Source organism: Vipera berus (assembly GCF_964194415.1).
Source record: "Vipera berus genome assembly, chromosome: 1".
Lineage (NCBI taxonomy): Eukaryota > Metazoa > Chordata > Lepidosauria > Squamata > Viperidae > Vipera > Vipera berus.
Window position 1 is genome coordinate 162,735,263 of NC_138202.1, and position 20,910 is coordinate 162,756,172.

Here is a 20,910-nt window from a genome sequence, read left to right on the forward strand (position 1 = left end):
AAAACATATTTATTTGAACAAGCCGGCCTGGTCTGATGGGTTTAGGGGTATTTTAACATTTTGTATTAATTTATTGAATTGGGCCGTTGTATTTAATATTTTTTAATTTTTATATATTGTATTTTATTGTATTGCCCTGTACACCGCCCTGAGTCCTTCGGGAGAAGGGCGGTATAGAAATTAAATTAATAATAATAATAATAATAATAATAATAATAATAATAATAATAATAATAATAATAATAATAATAATAATAATAATAATGTTTGCACAGCTAAATAATATTTTCACTGCTAAAATGAAATAGAAATAACCCCAAATGCATGAAAGTTGGCTGGAAGGAAGAAGATTGTATAGCTCTTCAATCATCACATCAATCAACCTATCGATACGGTGAAAGCATCTTCAATTTGTTGAAGCTAAGTAACATGGATGTGATTAATAAACTAGATGAAGTCCATATGGAATGCCCTTGACAGAAGGAGACTTAATAAAATCTTTTAGTTCGCTAATTATGCTAAAATAACATTCCATATAATCATGTCACAGTTGTGCAACTGTTTCCCACATAACAGAAATTCAACCAATTATACCATCTGAAGAATAATATTTTCTCTTCTACAACATATTGAGCTCAACTGCATAAAAATATATAATACTCTTATAACAGTAGAACAACTTATAACAGTAGAACAAAAGGAAGGAAATTATGATAGCTGGGTGTTAACAAATGAAAAATTGTGCAAATAATTAAATAAATAAAAAGGATCCCTTATTTGGAATTCTAGAATGAAGGTGAACTTGAAAGAGCTTTCCACAGACAGAATTTTGTCCTATAATCTAGGTTTATTCCAAAAAAAGAAGATTAATTATAAAAGAATCAAATCTAACCTATTTTCTGTATCAGCTATGCACTTTGGAGACATCAATTCAAAGGACTTGGTAAATTTTACCTCCTGTTAAGATAAAAAATGTGTAAATGTCATACATTGCAAATTTATTATACAACACACACAATCACATTATAACAAATAAACACGTGCCCTATTTATACTTAAATCATAAAGCACATTCTTTTAATCCTATTTACGTAACATAATCCTTATCTACTGTGAAATTATTACTAATCTGGCTTAGAAACCAGGAGACGGTGAGTCTAGTCTTGCCTCTGGCAAAAAAGTCAGGTGGGTGACTTTGAATCAGTCACTCTCTCTCAGCCCACCCACTTCAGGAATATTAGCTACTGTACATGTGCCACCTTGAGTTACTTATAAAGTAATAAAGGTGGGATAAAAATGTAATGAACAGAACAGAACAGAATAGAATAATTATTCCAAAGTATGATTTCAAGACATCCAAGTCTGTCTTGAGTACTGTTTTTGTTATTTGAATACCTCCATTTAATGTGAAGTGAAATATTTTATAGTACTTTCCTTTTAAAAAGCATTTTGAAATATTCTTTTTGTATCTTATTACACTTATCTTTTCCTTCAATTTAGCACTTAAAAGAGCATATATAAAATTCCCAGACAGCATCTTATTCTGTCAATCACACCCAGATCTAAAGTTAACTTCAACTTACTCTACCTACACAGTGTTTTCTAACCATTCTCAATAACAACTTATGACCTTAATAGGGAAATTCCTTAGAATCGGTGACACAATATATGCTCTATACTTGCCAAGCTCTTATCATAAGTATCCACAGTGGGAAGTAAGTGATAAAACATTTTGACATCCTAATACAATCCCCATGATTTACATGACGTTATCAGATATCAGGACACAGCATTAAAAAGCAGGATTTTTATTATGCATTGCACACATATAATCATTCCTTTAACACCATGGTTGCTGTAGATACCTATGGCTTTTATAGCAGTACATTATAAGGGACTGTGATATGTTAATTGAAGTTTGGAGTACTGAGTCGACTTTTAAGGTGACTTGGGGCTGCCTTAAAGAACAGTCAGAAGCTTTAAGCAGCCAAGGAAGTACAGTTATGGGCATATCTCAATATGTCTATGTGACACCCCTGCTTCACAAGCTGCATTGGTTGCCAGTTTGCTTCTGGGTGCAATCAAAGTGCCAGTTATGACCTTACACTGCATAGGGCCTATTTATTAGAGGGTCGCCTATGTCCCATGGTGTCTGCATGGCCAATTTGAGCTGACAATATTAGTGCATTTCAGGTTCTTTCAGTTAAACAAGGTCGTCTATCAGGACCCAGGAAACACAACTTCTCTGTCACAGTGCTTGTCACCTGGAATGAAAATGTAGGATCCAATCGGGTTTGGTCACCGAGAACAGAGGCTTAGTCTTCTGAGCTTTCGGACTCGTGCTGGAACTCACCTTCAGGGAACTCCTCTCTCACCAGAATGTGTACACCAACCGAAATTGGATCCTAGGACATGTATATTTGCCTTCGTTTGTGGAATGAAATCCCCTCAGATCTGAATGTCTCCCACCCTGTTGGCTTTCCAAAGACCTATAAAGGCCTGGTTTTCCTCCCAAGCCTTGGGCTAGAGTGGCTGATGTACCATTTGCAGGATGTTAGATGCTGGTGGGATGTTTGGGGGTTAACTGTTTTGGTCTTCTTTCTTTTTCTTTGTCCAAACCTGGTTTCATTGTGTGTGGTTTCTATTATTGTTTTTATATTGTTTACTGTAGTGTGAACCAAATATATAAATAAATTGGAGTCTGAACCTAAACTGTGTCAAATTTTAAACTAATTTAAAGTAGCTTTTAAGATACCAATCAGAGAATTATTCAGATGTGCCAAGAATTGTAATTCCAATGTAATGTACGTCCTGACATTAAACTATGACTACACTGACCATACTTTCCTGGGAAAAATAAAGGACAAACCTGAAAAAGGGGCAAATCTAAAAGAGGTTCATAAGGATCAAAAACAAAATTGTTTACAACATTGCTTTACAAAGGAAAATTTATTTTATTTATTTATTATTTATTTATTTTATCACATTTGTATTCCGCCCTTTCCCTGAGGACTCAGGGCGGTTTACAGGGAATTAAAAATCAAAACATACAAAAGTTAAAAACCAGTTAAAAAATATTAAATTCACCCTGTACACTTAAAAACCCCAGTTAAAATTTTCTCCTCAGCCTGGGCCCGGGAGCTCAAAGAGCCAGGTCTTCAGGCCCCGGCGGAATGATCGGAGGTCGGGGGCAGTCCTCAGCTCCACCGGCAGCTGGTTCCAGAGGGCAGGCGCTCCCACTGAGAAGGCCCTATCCCTGGGTGTCACCCGCCGGCAATCTCTCACCGGCGGAACCCTGAGCAGACCCTCCCTGTGGGAGCGCACTGGGCGAAGGGCGTTTGATGCCGGCAGCAGGTGTTCCCTCAAATAACCAGGACCCAGGCCATGTAGGGCTTTGTAGGTGATAACCAGCACCTTGAATTTCACCCGGAGGGCAACCGGAAGCCAATGCAGCTCGCGGAGTAGAGGTGTTACATGGGAGTATCGGGAAACCCCCATTACAACTTACAAATTCAAGGGCAAAACAAAAAAAATCTAAAGGACAGCTTTCTGAAATAAAGGAGTATCCTTTATAATACAGAACGTACGGTCATTCTAATTATGACCTTTTCCCAAAGCTCAGTAAAACAAAGGTTGTCAACTAATTTCAGTGGATTATATATTCAAAGGTCAAGGGTCTAATGCAGGGGTCCCCAACCTTTCTGGGTTGGCAGCCTGGTGGGAAAGGGAGGGGTAGGCACGTTTATGCACACATGCGCACAGACACAAATGTGGCTGCGTGCGAGTCCACATGACTGGGGCTGTAAGCACGCGCACTCCACAAATGGGGCTACTGCCAGTGCGAGACTCGCCGCTCGGCTAGCCCCAGCACAAGGCTCGCAGCTCGACTAGCACTGGCGCAAGGAGGGGTGAGCACACACGCACTGGCCAGCCACTCATGCGGCATGGTGGCCAAGAGGCCACAACCCAGTAGTGGGCTACAGCCCATAGTTTGGGGATCTCTGGTCTAACAGGTTGAATAATTAGCTACAATGCCTTCAAAAATGTTTGTAAAAAGATAGGCTTCAGCAAATACCACCAAGTATATGATAAGAAGCTAATCTTTTTCTCTACTTTAACATTATAGAAGGGCTGGAAGTGTACATTCAGTCCTCTCTTGGACTTATCATTTTCCCAGATTTAAAGGTGAGTGGAGGAAAGAATAAAGATTAGTTGGTGGGCTAAGTGAATACACCCCCAAAACCTAAACTGTATAATAGAAAATGAGCAACGCTTCATTCCACTTCTCCTTCTGATGAATATTTGTTTGTTTGTTTGTTCATCATATTTCTTAACAACCCATTTCCCTTTTTCCTATGAAATAGGAATGTTACTGTATAAAGAAGAGTTGAGTTCAGGAGTCTACACTCCCATTCCACTCAGGCTTTTCTCTCAGCAATACCAGGTGACTTGAGTATCCAATTGTTCATGATTGTTCCACCATACTAGCTTTGCAGTTACCTCTTTCAGCTTAGTCAACCAAAAACTTAACACTGTACAAATTTTAAACTTTCTACTGAGTACATGCTGACTAAATACATGCAAACATCATGACACTTATATAAAATACACTTTCCAAAATGTGAAATATCTACTTACTGGCGATTCAATGTCGTCAAGAAGCAATACCAAGCAACGTTCACATTTGAGTAGAGTCTGAGCTCGATGCATAATTTTTTTCACAATTTTCTCCAGGTCTGTCTGTTCTTCAAAGAGATCATTAACCACCTCCAGCAAGGCCTTCACACATGGGATGGAAATCAATCACAATTGGTTTCCAAAAGTAATGAATAAATGATTGGGTAATATTTCAAAAAAAAGAGCTGTGAAAAGAATCAGTTACTAACACTCTGGAATACTGGCTACTTGCAAATTAAACATAGATGCACAGCCATTCCATATGTACCAGGACATGTACATATGGAATGTTCTCAGTTTAGCTTCCTTGTAAGAGGCTTGAATATATTTAAACTATTGATTAAACTATTTCTGACTAGGGAATGTTCTAGGGCAGGGTGTCAAACTGTCGGCTCAGGAACCTTGGCTCTTTTATGACACGTGGACTTCAACTCCCAGAATTCCTGAGCCAGCATGGCTGGCTAAGGAATTCTGGGAGTTGAAGTCCACACGTTATAAAAGAGCCAAGGTTGCGTACCCCTGGACTAGGGAATGTTCTAGGGCAGGGCATCAAACTGTCAGCCCATGGGCCAGTTGCATCATGTGGAGGCCGCACCCACCCCAGCTCCAGGAATGCAGAAAAAGTCACATGTCGCGACACGTCACATGACGGGGTGAGTTTGACACCCCTGTTCTAGGGAATATTAGCTTTCTGTAAGAACTAGCAAACATATTTCGACATATCATAATGATTCCAAGAAAATAATAATAATAATAATAATAATAATAATAATAATAATAATAATAATAATAATATAAAAACAATAATCTGGTCCCTATAATCAAGCAAGTTTGATCTAAACCTCTGTGACCTTGTGCCGAACATGAAATCATATTTTTTTTTCATGGCAATTTGAAAGTAAAGTTGCAAAGCATTAATTAATCTCACACCTACTTAGCTTCAGATTGTAGTGTCTAATTTAGGTGTTTCATAAGGGAAATTATAACATAACAGATTAATTCTCAGTGGCAGTCTGCTAAATTTTTGAGATAAACTAGATATTAAGTGATCTTGAAAAGTATTAGTAAAGAACAAGAAAAAAGCCCAGAATAGCTTTTCTGCATGTTTCAAAGTAATTATGTGAAAAAAGAAACGTTTTCTCAAACAGAATTATAGCCTTGATAATTATGGTAGTGAAGCTGAATAGATTTCAGGCAAACCAATACCATGCATTTTACATGGGATTTATTTCATTTAAGAGTGCTGTAGAAAACAAGGAGTATGCAAACATTTCCACAACCCAGTGTGAATACAGAACAGTGTACAGATGCTGTTTTCTACTCTTATTCATACTGCAGTAATTAAGGCAGAAGTGGGCAATCACCAGTTGAAGAACTGCAAAGATTTTTTTACAGAAAGATGCTAAAACTGCTAGGAGCGGCAGAGGAAAATTCTCTAATCCTGTTTTTTTCCCCTTCTGGGGTACTTTCAAGGATAGGATTGGGCCCAGAACTGCCAACTACTATATGAAAGGGAAAAATTGGTGAACTAATATAAATGGAAGTGACTGGGCAGATGAATAAACTTTTAGGATTCATGTTCTGCACTTGATACATTTGGAGGGACTAAGGACTGCAAAAAGGATGAGATATGTCACACAAGTGAACAAAGAAAATTTCTGGATGTTCCTTTTTAAAAATTTGTGATTTCATTATTATATAGGAGATATACAATTTTCAAAATGGTATGTCCAAGGAAAATAAAAGCCTCTCTTTCCTCATGTTTTCCTAATGCATAGAAAAAAAAGTCAACACACCGATAACTTTCTACCATGATTTTATGATCACACAGGACAACTTGTAGGTTGAAGAAGAAATAAATTAAATTCTAGGTATTAGGAGCATGAACTTTTAGCAAACTAGAAATTTAAAAAACGCATTTTAATGCCTAGTAGATTTATTATATAAACTCTTGTGTTTTAAAGTCCACTACTTAAAAGACAAAATGTTATTCTCAGTAGTCAGTTGTGGTTCAGTGGATTCTATTTCACAAAAATATATGTCAGCAATATATCAACATAACTATTTTTTAAAAGCTGTTTCCACAGAATAAGATATCGTTTTCTTATTTCTCTAGGGTAGTGTGGTACTAGGAGCCCTGGGGAAGGTCCCCCAACACTCTCTAAGCAAAATAAAATCAAAACCAATTATTTGCTACCCTATGTTAAAAAAAATAATACCATATTAAAATCCCACCAAAAGATCACGAGATATTTAATATGGTAAATATGGCAAAAATATAACCCATGCAAACAAGAGATTTTAGGGAGGGGTCCTCCAAAATTTGTAAAAGTTGGAAAGGGCCCTAAGAGAGAACAAAACATTGCTCCAAGGCAAGTGTAATTCAAGATTTATATATTTATTTATTATTTAATTTATACACTACCTGACTGCTAGATTTGAGCATGGACAAAGTTGAAGGGATTTTATTATGCTTAAGGTTGATGTTAGTAATATTGATATTAGTAGTGATACTTTGTAATCATCTTTGTTTATGTGCAAGCAGCTTTGTAGGTGCTTTACACTGGGAAATTAGTTATATAAAAGCAAATGTTTCACGCTTTAGGTACAGGGGATTGCTTACATGAAAAGAGCATGGTAAGGGGAGGGGGGAAAGGAGCTGTGGTGGAGCCTGGGTTGCTGTGTATGAGTCATCATCTAGGAATTATTTTTCTGTACCTTTTGGTTCCTAGTGCCAAGACCAGATCTCTTTGTTCTGAAGGGGTATAAAAGGTGGAAGACATCTTTCCTGGTTGTTGCCTTCATCTCTCTACCAGCCACGAAGAGAGATGTGGCCACCCAACTCTATTTTGATCAAAATAAAAGTTGTTTGCTTGCTGAAACCTCAGCTCAGGAGTTTCTTCTGAGTAATACTGGGGCAATTACTCTTCTGAGTAATGCTGGGGCAATTGTGAGGCTAAGTGTAAAACCTTACAAAGTGATAAGAAAAAAATATGTAAAAATTCCTGACTGCACTAGGAAAATGTAACCTGAGGCATAACATGTGTTTCTGAACTACATCTCCAAGTGTTCCTTACTACTTCCTAGAGTTGAGCAATATCTAGAATGCCAAAAGTTACATTATGGGTTCTTTCAGAGTATATAGAGATTTGTCATAGGTATTCACTTCCAAACAGCCTTCTTTAGTATCATCTTTACAGCCTTCTAAAGAATGGTACTTGGTTTAATATTCAAATTTCTAGGATAGATTTACACTGAAAAATATGCAAGGCCAGGTTTTGGTACATTTGTGCCCTAGAACAGAGGTCCCCAATCCCTGGGCCAGAGCCCACCACAAGGCTGTGGCTTATTCGGAATTGGCCAATGCAAGTGGCTGGTCGGAGCACGCATACACGCAACTCAACTTGTCTAACATTACTTTTGTGGAATTTTTTCCTTTTTTCCTTTTTATTTTTTGGAAACAAACACAAAGCAAGCAGCAGTGGGGGGTAAAATGAAAGATTAAATGAGATGAACATGACTGTCTGAATCCACATAAATTTCACAAATGAGGCAAAGGAAAGCAAATGCATGAGGAAAGCATTTAGAAGCCTTCCCCCCTCCCCCATCTTATTCTCCCTGCTTCCCACTGTGCTCACAAATATCACCCATCTGGTAAAGAGACAGGGGAAAATCAAGGAAGCTGAAATGTCAAAAAAATAAGACCAAAATTTTTCTTTCTGCTATAGTCAATTTCTTAATAGCAAAACTCTCTGGACAGAGTATATATTGTATTGTCTTAGGTTATGCACTATAAAATCTCTATCAAATGTTATCAGTTGTTATTTAGTTTAAAAGTGTTGGCATAATAGAAATAGAAATTGCTGTAAATATTAGCAAATAAAAATATAAGGGAGATACACACATCATTTGGGTATAAGGAGAAGAACGAGAAAATAGGAAGCAGATATTCTATAGACCTATTCATATTTATAAACAAGCAAATTCCACCATTCAGCACAGTTTATTCCCAGGAAAATTGTATACGAAGATGCTAACTCATTACTGATGCAGCCACATCTATTTTCAGGATCATGCGGCTGTAGCAGAAATCTCTCTGTGGCAACCACACAATCTTAAAAAATAATATGGCTGCTTTAATAAGCTGAACAGAGTGCTACAGTTGTGCTCCTGTATGTTTCAAAGAACATTTTTCCCCAACTGAATTTAAAGAACTGCACACACCACTTCATTGGATAAAAATAAATATAGCAGTATTAAAATATAAATATAAATACAAATTAGGAATAATATTGATTATGTTAATTTTTGTTGAAACTATAAAGTGCAAATAGTTATGCAAATCATGACTTGATCTTTTATCACATGGTAAAACAGACGGCATATGAAATAATATTAATGATGGTTATTCTTGTTGTTATTCTGACTTACTCTGCTTCTATCGTACTCCTTCCGGGAAGCAGCAAACAATTGAGCATTAGATATGGCAATACCACAGAAGGGAAGGTACATTTCCATTACCTAGCACACAGAAAAAGACAAGGCCATCAAATTTTTTTTTTTCCTGAAATTACATGTGCATCCACAATCTCATTTTCAGAAAAGATATATCAGAATATCAACTAGAGTCTGACATCAAACTTACTTACAGCTTTCTGCAGAGTGAAAATTAGAGTTCCTGGATAAAAGGAGTCCCCCCACACACACACACTCACTGCTACAAACCGTGGAAGGAGAATCAGGCCCAGCTCTTCCTGTACCCAATTTTGTAGACTGCAATTCAACTCTGCAGATGTTTTCTAGAGGATGTTTCTTAATTATGACAATGATTCACCAGGACAAGATTGTAATGGTACAAAATTCCCTCCTAACCCCCCAGTGAAGCGTTATCTTGATGTGGTTGTGGGGCTTGCATGTTCTGAGGAAGATGAGAACTATGTCAGAGGTTCAACCATCATGGACAGGTCACATCAGAGGAGCCAGACAAAGAGTGTCTCTCCCATAAACAATATGGTGAGACATAACCTACAGAAATTTATACCAGACAAGTCATGGGTCCATAAGAACCATGCTAGGTGTAGGAGTTCCTAGACATCTGGTGCCAAGTCTGCTACAAGACTCATGAGTGTTAGCTGAGCAACCAGGGCTACCAGCTGTAGGACTACTGGAAAAAAGTTGCTTACTTACCACAATTATACAATGACTGAAAACAAAAAAATAATGACTTGCTATTATAAATCAAGTCCAATGAGAAGTTGGTATCTGGAAAGAATATATCAGTTCTTGAAAGAACAATATTCAGATTCTGAAGTAACAGAACAGATCTACATCAGTTTATTCCATGAAATAAAATATTCACAGAAGTAGAACTGGAAGTACATCATTGGTCTACCCAGGACAAAGAAATTGAAGCTTTGCAAGAAGTAGCTTAGACAGTAGAGACAACTAAGGGGGAATCAGTAGTAGAGGAAGCCAACATCACTAGTGAATTCTCATTCTCAAACCAGGCACCTTCTCCTTTACCTTCTCAAAAAGAACAAAGTTCTTGAAGAAAAACAGAGGATCTTAAATGAAGAATAAGTGAGTTTCTAGAGCAGCACAAAATCAACAGAATAAGGTTACCTGAATTGAATCTGGTAAGAAAGAAACCAAACCCCAAATACAGTAGTATTAAAAGATGCCAATATTGTAATATCAATACAAGCATCAATTTACTGGAATAAACAAACCAAGGGATATAGAACACTGCTGCAGTTATAACTGAAGATCTTGGATGCAAAATCAACAAACAAGAAAAAAAAGCCAAACAGTGAATCAACAAAACAGAAGATCAGGTTAGAAAATTAGATCAGCGTGCTAAGATTGGATGCGAGCAAGCTAGTACACATTGGGGGGGGGGGGAAGAAGCTGAAGAATAAGGAGATCAAAGAACACCTGTTCAATAAATATCAATCAATAAATTTAATAAAACATAAAATAAAATAAAACCTTCAGGCTGACAACATCAAAGGCATTGAAGTCAAGAAAAAAGTACTGAATGTATCATTAGAGTGAAGAAGATCTTAAAAGTCCAATCTCAGTGCAGGAAATTCCATCAAGGCAATTAACATATATACAGCTAGCATAGTGGAGTGGACTCAATCTGAACTAGCAGCTCTGGATAGGAAGACCAGAAAAACAATCACAATGAACCATGCCCTTCATGCATGCAGTGGCACTGACAGAGTCTATTTACTGAGAATAAGTGGGAATGCAATTTTGCAAGTACACCAGACAAATGAAGAGGAAAAAAGGGCATTGAAATAAAATCCAAAGGACAATGATGCACTGAAGCTAGTACACAAGAAGGCTTAGTGTATACCAGGGGTCAGCAACCTGAAACAGTGAAAGAGCCACTCGGAACCGGTTCCCTCACAAAAGGAAAAACTGGGAGCCGCAAAAAATGTGTGCACATGCGCGTACATGCGCAGAACAGGGTTTGACTGAAGAGTGGAGCCAAGGCGAGATATGCACCTACCCTGCATATTTGAATTGATTGGTTGAACTTTTTTAGTCCCACTTTTTTTTTGACTACACATAGCAGAAGACTGGGAGCCGCAGGAGACGGCTGAAAGAGCCGCATGCGGCTCCGGTGCTGCGGGTTGCAGACCTGTGGTGTATACCAAAGAGATCAAACTGGCCTATAAGAAAGACCAAATGAAGAATAGAAAAAAGACATGGCAAGGCAAAGGATTGTATGGCTAGTATATTTAAAAAAAAACAATAGGCAAAGAAAACAACAAGACCTGGCAATGGTTAAGAGTAGGAAACTTGAAGAAAGAGACAGAGGGGCTAATTCTGGCTGCAAAGTTTAAGGCTTAAAACAAATGCATATAAAGCCAGAATAGAGAGGGCAGCAACAGAGAGCAAATGTTGTCTCTTCAGAGAAGCTGAAGAAACAGTGGAACACCTAGTTAGCTGTTGCAAGAATATTGTACAGACTGATTACAAACAACAGCATGTCCAAGTACTAGCAATGGAGTATTGGAATATTTGCAAGAAATATTACTTTGCCTGCAAGCAAGAAATACCATCTGCCTACAAGCAAGAACTGGTGGAACCACGAAATAAGACAAGCTAATAAAGAATAAAAAAACCAATGGGCTCTGGGAACTTTAGAATTCAGAAAGAGAGCACCTGCCCCATAACACTCCAAACTTAACAATTGTTGATAAGAAAGATAAAAATCTTTGGATAGTGAACATTGCTATACTTGGATATAGCAGAATAAAAGAGAAAGAACTAGAGAAAATCACAGAACACGAAGATCTGCAAACAGAATAATTGTGGCAAAAGAAGGCAAAAATAGTACCAATTGTGATAGGCGCACTGGGTGCAATCCTAAAACACCTTGAGCACAACTTAAGCATCATTTCCATTGACAAAATCACCATCAGTCCGTTGCAAAAGGCAGCTTTACTTGAAACAGCTTATAACCTGCAACGATACCTTTATTATTAAATAACATCTGTCTATCGCACCAGGTCCTTGAGAAGGACTCAATAGGTAGACAAAAATGCCAAGTCCAGTCTAAACATCTGGTTGACTTTGCAACTAACTATATTTTCTTTAAATAAGATGTTAGGCCAGGGGTAGGCAACTTTGGCTCTTTTATGACTCGTGGACTTCAACTCCCAGAATTCCTGAGCCACCGTGGCTCAGCTTGGAAACTTCTCCCTTTCCCCTCAGCATGGCTGGCTCAGGAATTCTGGGAGTTGAAGTCCATGAGTCATAAAAGAGCCAAGGTTGCCAACCCCTGTGTTAGGCCACTGTGCTCCAAAACAACACCTCAAAAAGTAATTGATCCAAGAGAAGGTCTCTTGGCCAGCTTTCCCCTATACTGTATTGAGTTTTTAAACAGTTAAAAGAACACCTAATTCTGAGTGCAAAGCAGGTCAGAATGGATTTTTTTTATTAATAAACACCAGTAAAGCAGAGCAAAACAGAACTTGTTCAGCAAAAAATGAGATGCATACCAAACACATATTATTCTAAAGAAAAGGAATAATATTTAATCAGGAAAAGAATTTTTTAATGCTACCTGAGATGTTTTTGATTAATGTGCTACTGTATTTATCAAGTAAATACACTTTTCTAGGTAAATACTATAGGATGCAAATCACATATGTGCTTATGTGGGAATAAGTCACATCAGAATGGGGATCAAAGAAGCTTATTTCTGATGTATAGGATTAGGTAAAGGTAAAGGTTCCCCCGCACATGCGTGCTAGTCGTTTCCGACTCTAGGGGCCGGTGCTCATCTCCGTTTCAAAGCCGAAGAGCCAGCGCTTGTCCGAGGACGTCTCCGTGGTCATGTGGCCGGCATGACTAGACGCCAAAGGCGCACAGAACGCTGTTACCTTCCCACCGTAGTGGTCCCTATTTTTCTACTTGCATTTTTACGTGCTTTCGAACTGCTAGGTGGGCAGAAGCTGGGACGAGTAACAGGCGCTCACTCTGTTACGCGGCACTCGGGATTCGACCCGCCAAACTGCCGACCTTCTGATCGACAAGCTCAGTGTCCTAACCCACTGAGCCACCGCGTCCCTTTTGATGTATAGGATTACACTGCTTATTTTCAGTCTTTAGGTGAAGTTTCACAGAAGGTTAATACAAACTGCCATACAGAAAATGAAACTGTAAACTGCATAACGTTCAAGATATGCATAGTTGTACACTTTATTAAGCAATGCCATTAGGTCACAATTTTAATGCTTTTGTATCAAAAATGTTTCCTTATGGATACTAGCATGCAATAAGTCCCAGCTCGTTCAAATGGTAGTCAACAGGATTGCACTGATTGCTTTTGATGATTGAAGCTTTTCAAAATAACTGAACATTGCAGTTTTAGTTTAAGTTTCTTCATGCACTGCCAATGTAGTGGAACTTAATAGAAAAAAAATGTGCAGCAAAATAATTTTATTTTTTATATCTATGTCAAAGTTATCATAGTCCGCTCCCTGAAAGAAATTCTGCAAATAAATCAGTAGGTGCTCAATGGACACACAATATATTAAACACTATATACTTTGATATAGTTTGCCAAAGAAGACTCTCAACGTGACCAACTTTATCTGGGCTCAGAAACTAAGCAATACTGGGTCCAGTTAATGCTTGGACAGGAGACCTGCAACAAATACTAGTGCTGTATGCTAGACTAGGAAACAACAACAACAACAACAATCAAGAAAAAAGAGCTGGCAAATCACTTCTATATTTCTTAAAAGAAAACTACTTGTACAGTATGTCTGTGAAGTCACAAAGAGTAGGGCTTGACTTGAAGGAGATTTGACTCTTCTTTCCCTCGAAAAGGATGGCTTCAAATTTTGTGACTGATGAAACAGTACAGCATAGGTGCTACCTTGCTCAGTAGTAGTAACTGTGAAAGGGATCTCGGAGTCCTAGAGGACAATCACTTAAACATGAGCCAGCAGTGTGCTGCAGCTGCCAAAAAAGCCAACACAGTGCTAGGCTGTATTAACAAAGGGATAGAATCAAGATCACGTAAAGTGTTAATACCACTTTACAATGTCTTGGTAAGGCCATATTTGGAATACTGCATCCAGTTTTGGATATCACGATGTAAAAAACATGTTGAGACTCTAGAAAGAGTATAGAGAAGAGCAACAAAGATGATCAGGGGACTGGAGGATAAAACATATAAGGAACGGTTGCTGGAATTGGGTATGTCTAGTTTAATGAAGAGAAGGACGAGGGGGGACATGATAGCAGTTTTCCAATATCTGTGGGTGCACCGACCCTCTGGAACGAACTGCCCCCGGAGTTGCGGATGGCCCCTGACCTTCGGTCCTTCCACCGTGACCTGAAGACATGGATGTTTCAACAATTGGGCCTGGACTGGACTGTAGTTTTAAATTTGGTTTTATTGGGTCTATTGTTATGTATTTACTTCATTGTTTAATTCTTTTTTAAATTTTGTATTTTATGTTTTTAACTTTTATTGTTCTGAGCCGCCCTGAGTCCTTAGGGAGAAGGGCGGCATATAAATTTAATAAATTCAAATTCAAATATCTCAGGGGTTGCTTTTCTCCAAAGCACCTGAAGGCAGGACAAGAAGCAACAGGTGGAAACTAATCAAGGAGAGAAGCACCCTAGAACTAAGGAGAATTTTCCTGACAGTTAGAACAATTATCAGTGGAACAACCTGCCTCCAGAAGTGGTGAATGCTCCAACACTGGAAGTTTTTAAGAAGAGACTGGACAACCATTTGTCTGAAATGGTATAGGGTTTCCTGCCTGAGCAGGGGGTTGGACTAGAAGACCTCCAAGGACCCTTCTAAATCTATTATTATTATTATTGTTATTGTTGTTAGTATTATTATTATTATAAAATATACGATAAAGTTTGGTTATTTTCTATCCTTCATTTATAATACTCAAAAAAGACTAAAAAGTTATTCAATAATAATTCTTGTTCATCTAAAATTTGTACTTTTTAATTTTATTTTTATAAATATGATGTGCAAATTGCTTAGAGTCATCTCCAAATGAAATGGAAGGGAGAGACCTTATATTAGTGTCTTTAGTCTTCATCATTTAATTTGGAAAGTAAATTACCAGAACAAAAACTTCCAACTCTAGCGGTTTACTTGATATTTTTCTTTTTTGTGACTTTTATTTTAGAACATGATCATGAAAGTAAATGAATGGGTTAAAAATGAAATGATAGTTCTACAATGTTATTTTTTTATCTTAGCTGACCCCAAGGAAACACAATTATAAACAATACCTTTTATGCTACCAATGGGGTAAATTTATTAAAATCAAAGTTTTCACCACAAGTCTAGTAACTCATTTTTAATCAAATAATTCCAACGGTTTGAATTGAAGTTACTATACAGTAATATCAAGAATCAAAGCACAAACAGGTTTCTGTTTTAAAATATATTATTTTATCTATCCCCATGTAAGTGTTGAAAAACATTGTCAATAGATGTAAGTTAATGTACAGAAATTGTTAATGTTTGTTAGGTAACTTCTCATTGTTTTCTTTATATGATTTCCTACAAATAATTCAGTACAGAATTAATGTATGCAAGTACAGTTCAGCAGCAAATATAGGAAGCTTAGAAGCACACTTTAATATAAGAGAAATTCTAGGGATACAAAAAGGCTATTTACCTATTGAAGAATAGATGCTTATTGAGAATTTGATTTATCTACAAAGCTTAGTAGCCTGTGACTTTCTAAAACAACTACAAAGCCGTTACAGAGGACTACACAATCATATTGGCAGTGAAGAGAGTGTTGAATAATGGAAAAAGGCATTCTTAGTTTTATGCCATACCATAAAATATATATTACATGCTGAAATACATTTCTAAGGTTTACCAGTGACAGCTAAGGCCTTATATATTGCTAGGGGCTATAATTATTGTGTCTTCTATTTAATCTTTGGGGGATTTAGGAATATTTTTAGATTTAAAAAAAGGATTATTAAGTCTATCCTTAAACTTATCAGTAAACAATACAACAGTCAGAGAAAGTAACGCTTCCTTCTTACATGTTCCCTCCCTTCCAAATATTTGAAAGAGCAGCTCTACCTTTCTTTCTTTTATACGTTCAATAATCTTCTTTTGTGCTTCATAAATATATTCTCTCTGTAACTAATTCATACTTGTCCAAACTTGCCCGCTGCATACAGTAATACCCATCCACTGATCACCTCAATCCAGAATCCAGAGGCTGGAAATCAATTGCAATGTGGTTAGAGGTGAACATTCAACCAAACTGCATTATTCTATGGCATCTGCACTGTGTGTTACTGGCAATGTTCATAATCAAGACCTCTGATAAAATCAACACACAACAAATGTATGTCTCCAGGGAGAACCCTAGTTTGATTCTCAAGCCACCAAGGCAACTGTTTAACCTGCACCTGTGAGTCTTACACTCAAGTCCACTAGTCCTGTAGATAAACAGCAACGTATTAATCTTTTTTGCGTCTATTTCATCAGAACTCTTGATTCCTATCATCTTAGCTAACGTGTTATGCCAGCTTGTGTTCTTCATTCAAATCTCTACCTTAACTCTCCTGCCTGAGATTTTAAGGGCCGGGAAGATATTCAGGAAAAAAAACCCCTTAGGAGACTGTTGAAGGAATGCAGAGATCATAATCCCTACGGCAGAACCACCTGAAGGGTCATTTTGTAAGAATGCCAGGTTTGAATCAGTATGCTTAAGAAGCTCTCAGTAATTCTCTGGGATGCCTTTGGTATAATAATCTACAGTTTACAATATTGGTTTGCCTCAAGGCATTTTGAAATGTTGAAGCTGATCGACAAATACAAGATGCCTTTTTCGAATCTATGTATGGACTGACTGGAAGAAAGAACTATGTTTCTGTTACCGAGGATGGTGTGTTGAATCAGAGAACCAAGATCAGGGAGATTCTTATAATGGCATGCTAACCCCATTACACTAGCGATGGCAACCCAAGTGGAAATTTGGTTCCTGCACATGAAACACGTGTTGCATCAAGGTCCATTCTTTTGCTATCTAAACTGATGCATGGCTTTACTATTTCAAACATTATCTGGCACAACTTTTACTCCCCATGATTTTGAATCATAACCACTGAATTATTTTTCAAGTCTTTTTGAAACAAGTCTCGTAATGAATATTTTTTTTCAAGGTCTATTTTTAAACCTGCTACTAATGCCACTGGAGTTTGAGAGCATAAATCTTTCTTAGCTTCCTTTTATGTGCTTCTAAGTTATTGCTTCTCCAGGATTTGTATGTGGGCGTAGTTAATGCATAATAGGAAAGACTGAAACTTTCAATCACATAAGCACCGAACAAGGAAAAAGGGAGTGTGTACAGGATTTTTTTTTGGGGGGGGCATTCTTTTGCTTGTAATTGATCCGTGGAATATGAAGGCGTTAAGAACTGCTCCCCCAGGAATGCACCATGTTTTTTGACTTCTAAAGCCCTGAATTATATACCTGCTGCAAGTGCAGGCTGATTGTTTTCCTGATAAGACAAACTGCCCATTCGTAGCTTATCAAAGGAGCTGATAAAATAACTAGTAGGATGGAAATGTTTCCTACCAAGCCATGGTGTTGCAGTGGTTACAATGTATTATTGCAGGCTAATTCTGCTGACTGCCAAATACCAGCAGTTTGGCAGTTCGAGTCTCACCAGCTCAAGGCTGACTCAACCTTCCATCCTTCTGAGGTCTGTAAAATGAGGACCCAGATTGTTGGGGGCAATAGCCTGACTCTGTAAACCGCTTAGAGAGGGCTGTAAAGCACCATGAAGCAGTATATAAGTCTAAGAGCTACTGCTATTACTACCAAACAGAAACTTGATTGAATACAGGTAGTCCTTGACTTACGACCCCAGTTGAGCCCATAATTTTTGTTGCTGAGTCCATTTGTTAAGTGAATTTTTACTACAGGCTACCAACGTTTGTTAAGTGAATCACTGCAGTTGTTAAGCTAGTACCATAGTTGTTAAATGAATCTGGTTTTCCCACTGACTTTGCATGTCAGAAGGTAGCAAAAGGGGATTATCCAATCCCGGGACACTGCAACTGCCATAAATTTGAGTCAGTTCCCAAGTGTTTAAATTTTGATCACATGACCATGGAGATGCTGCAAGGGTCGTAAGGGAGAAAAACAATCGTAACTCGCTTTTTTCAATGCTGTTGTAACTGAATGAACTGCTGTAAGTCAAGGACTACTAGTAAAACATTACTGTTTTGTTTATTAGAAACTTCCTCTCACATTTTCCTATACTCCACTAAAATAGGCTGTCATTAGACTTCATATATTTCTTGCAGTACAGGCAGTCCTTGACTTACAACAGTCCATTTAGTGACAGTTCAAAGTTACAACAACAGTGAAAGAAGTGACTTATGACTGCTTTTCACACTAAAACCCTTGCAGCATCCCCATGATCACGTGATCAAAATTCAGATGCTTGGCAACTGGTTCATACTGATGATGGTTGCAGCAAACCAGGGTCATGTGATGACCTTTTGTGACCTTCTGACAAGCAAAGTCAATGGGGAAGCCAGATTGGCTTAACAATTGGGTTACTAATTCAACAACTGCAGGGATTCATCCTTAACAACTGTGGCAAGAAATATTCTAAAATGGGGCAAAATTCACTTAACAAAATGTTCTCATTTAGCAACAGAAACTCTGGGCTCAATTGTGCTCATAAGTTGAGGACTACACGTACTCCTTCTCCCATGTCCTGTTTCTTCTGATTTTAACCTAAGGCAGAGAGGCCTGCCTGCCTTATGTTGCATATTTAAAAATGAAACAGCGGTTGAAACAAATGATATTTTTTGGGTTACGTTGATGATAATGATGGTGGATTAGTTGAGGGACTGCCTCATCCCAATTCCATTTGCCTGTCCATCAGGAAGAAGAAGGATGTTGCAACAGCCATCTGATAAGGAGCAGCATCTGGCGGGTCCCTGGAGAGGGTTTTTTGTTGTTGTTGCCTTTGCCTTATGGAACATCCTTGTCCCTGAGGTAAGGTTGGCTCCATTCCTATTAACTTTTGCAAGTGCCTGAAAACCTGGCTTTGTGATCAGGTCTGAGGGCCCCAAGGGATTGGTGAGTTGTTGAAGCAGCTCCAGTACCGTTTGTTGCTCTCTCCTTGACTTTTTAATTATAATATTAATTTTTTAAATTGCTTTTGTGTTTTAGTGTCATTTTTATTTTTTTTACTGAATGCGAGTCATGTTCTGTAAGATAGGCAGCTATATATAATGTATAAATAGATAAATCATTGGGAAAAATTATTATATCATGAAGTGGTATAAAATTATTATGCCATGAAGGGATATAAAATGTGAGATGTATAAAAATGTACAATTGTAGTATAAAATTTGGATGCACGTGTGGCATGATCGTGCCAGTGATGAATGGTGCATATCTTATATGTTAGGGTGTTGGTGTTTTAGTAACAGGCAATCATAGATAGCAGAAAATTGGTAATTTAGAGGGCAATAACAATGACAATCCCCTTCATGGATTACTGCCTTGTCGTGGCGAAGGGGCTTGCGTAATTCAATGAAGCTATGAGCTATGCCGTGCAGGGCCACCCAAGACGGACAGGTCATAGCAGAGAGTTCTGACAAAACGTGATCCACTGGAGAAGGAAATGGCAACCCACTCCAGTATCTTTGCCATGAAAACCCTATGGACAGTACCAAAAGGCAAAACGATATGACGCTGGAAGATGAGCCCCTCAGGTCGGAAGGCGTCCAATATGCTACTGGGGAAGAGCAGAGGGCTAGTACTAGTAGCGCCAGAAAGAATGAAGCGACTGGGCCAAAGCCGAAAGGACGCTCAGCTGTGGATATGTCTGGTAGTGAAAGGAAAGTCCGATGCTGTAAAGATTTTTTCTCCATAGGAACCTGGAATGTAAGATCCATGAATCAAGGAAAGCTGAACGTGGTCAAACAAGAGATGACAAGACTGAACATCGACATCTTAGGTATCAGCGAACTAAAATGGACAGGAATGGGTGAATTTAATTCAGATGACCATCAGGTATACTACTGCGGGCAAGAATCCCTCAGAAGAAATGGAGTAGCCTTCATAGTCAATAAAAGAGTAGGAAAAGCAATACTGGGATACAATCCTCAAAATGACAGAATGATCTCAGTTCGAATCCAAGGCAAACCATTCAATATCACAGTAGTCCAAGTCTATGCCCCAACCACCGGTGCTGAAGAGGATGAAATTGACCGGTTCTATGAAGCCCTACAGCACCTTATAGAACTAACACCAAAAAATGATGTCCTTATCATCATGGGGGATTGGAATGCTAAAGTAGGAAGCCAAAAGATAACCGGAATAACAGGCAAGTTTGGCCTTGGAGTACAAAATGAAGCAGGGCACAGGCTGATAGAATTTTGTCAAGAGAATACGATGGTCATAGCAAACACCCTTTTCCAACAACCCAAAAGACGGCTCTACACATGGACATCACCAGACGGTCAACACAGAAATCAGATTGACTATGTACTCTGCAGCCAAAGATGGAGAAGCTCTATACAGTCAATAAAAACAAGACCAGGAGCTGACTGTGGCTCAGACCATGAGCTTCTTGTTGCAAAGTTTAAGCTTAAACTGAAGAAAGTAGGGAAAAGCACTAGGCCAGTCAGGTATGAATTAAATCATATCCCTGTTGAATATACAGTAGAGGTGAC

General features: G+C 38.1%; 1 protein-coding gene across 1 annotated transcript in view; it reads right to left on the minus strand.

Annotated features, from left to right (window-relative positions):
- PDE11A (phosphodiesterase 11A) overlaps nt 1-20,910 on the minus strand; it is a gene marked incomplete at both ends in the record, with an annotated part of 193,273 nt that overhangs the window by 102,438 nt on the left and 69,925 nt on the right. Inside the window, 3 exons of the mRNA XM_081340237.1 lie at nt 893-957; nt 4,639-4,779; nt 9,109-9,198. Of these exons, the coding sequence (XP_081196363.1) occupies nt 893-957; nt 4,639-4,779; nt 9,109-9,198 (296 nt within the window). The remainder of the gene's footprint in view (nt 1-892; nt 958-4,638; nt 4,780-9,108; nt 9,199-20,910) is intronic.